Genomic DNA, 1,513 nt, shown 5'->3' with positions numbered 1-1,513 from the left:
GACTATGGATCTGATGCTTTCAGTTCAGGTAATTAGCCCCAAAGTCCATATTAAAGGATTAAACCCTTCAAATTTGTTTTGCAGTGTTTAAGAATAATTATAAAAGAACATCTACTAGATAACAGAAATAACAGAAACATATAAATCCCATAGTCATGCAGGATGTGTTTTCTACACAAATATAACAAATCAATTTATTGTTATCTCATGATATCATTAGTAACCCTTTTATTTTATATACACCGTAGGGTTAATAATATTTTGTTGAAAAAATATTTTCTTAATGCCCATTTTTACATCTTTGTTACGAAAGCTATATATCAGAGGGTTTAGCACAGGGGTTACTACTATGTAAACAATAGACAGTACTTTATTTAATTCATAATTTGTACTGGCTCTTGGGCGAACATAAACAAAGGCCACTGCCCCAAAGAAAATAACTACAACTGTAAGGTGTGAAGCACAGGTCGAAAAAGCCTTGCATTTCCCCGTCAGGGAAGGGATAGTTGCGATTGTCATTATAATACAAATATAAGTTCCCAAGGTCAAAGCAAATGAAAACAAGACTATTGAAGAAGCAGAGAAGAAATTTAAGGTCTGCAGCTTGTTTGTATTGTGACATGATAGTTGCAGCAAAGGTGAAAGATCACAAAAGAAATGCTGAATATTTCTACCACAAAACTTTAAATTGGCAATTATGAAAGTTGCAATTAGGTTGGGAAAAAAACCCATTATCCAACAAGCCAGAACCAGGTTACGACACACAGGGCCGCTCATTATTAGCTTATAGCGCAGTGGGTTGCATACGGCACAATATCGATCATAGGACATAACCGATAAAAGAAAACACTCAGTGGACCCTAAGCAGAAGAAAAAATAAAACTGGGCAATACAACTTCTAAAAGAGATAATTTTGTTCCTCCCAGTTAAGAGAACAAGGATTTGGGGAATTGTTACAGACGTGTATAAAATTTCAATAAAGGACAGGTTACTGATAAAGAAGTACATGGGACTGTGAAGGTGGACATCAGTGCAGGTTATGGTTATAATGATGATATTTCCTGTGAGAGTTAAGACGTACATGATGGAAATGATTCCAAACACACTCCAGTGCCATGTGTGGAACACAGGGAATCCCAGCAAGATGAAGTCTGTAATGTTATTAGAGAATGCACTCTCCATTCTTTCGATTTATTGATTAGATATTAGAATAAAAATATTGATAATCTATATTTTTTTGCATCTACCTTAACATAGCTTTTTATTTATATTCATGTAATATATAAGTTAAAAGCTATCTTTTTCTATGGTAGAATGTATTATTATTGCAGCTGAATGAGGATTGTAGGTTTGCTAAATAATACATTTCCAAGATGGTAAATCTAAAGATATTTAAATAAGAATATCAGATTTCTATAAAATTCTTAATCTAATTTAATAATATAACTGATTAATATTTTGAATATGTGAATATTTAACAAAGAAATGTCTCTTTTTATCCAAGGTAGTCAAT

General features: G+C 32.5%; 1 protein-coding gene across 1 annotated transcript; it reads right to left on the bottom strand.

Moving 5' to 3' along the window:
* Positions 1 to 228: 228 nt before the first annotated feature.
* LOC130269410 (olfactory receptor 6M1-like) lies at positions 229 to 1,182 on the bottom strand. Its single transcript, XM_056518109.1, has one exon. The coding sequence runs from the start codon at positions 1,180 to 1,182 to the stop codon at positions 229 to 231; it is 954 nt and encodes a 317-aa protein (XP_056374084.1).
* Between the last annotated feature and the right edge of the window lie 331 nt (positions 1,183 to 1,513).

Source organism: Hyla sarda, chromosome 1 (genome assembly GCF_029499605.1).
Source record: "Hyla sarda isolate aHylSar1 chromosome 1, aHylSar1.hap1, whole genome shotgun sequence".
NCBI classification, from domain to species: domain Eukaryota; kingdom Metazoa; phylum Chordata; class Amphibia; order Anura; family Hylidae; genus Hyla; species Hyla sarda.
The sequence above is the reverse complement of the archived record's forward strand: the minus strand, read 5'-3'. Positions and strand labels throughout refer to the sequence as shown.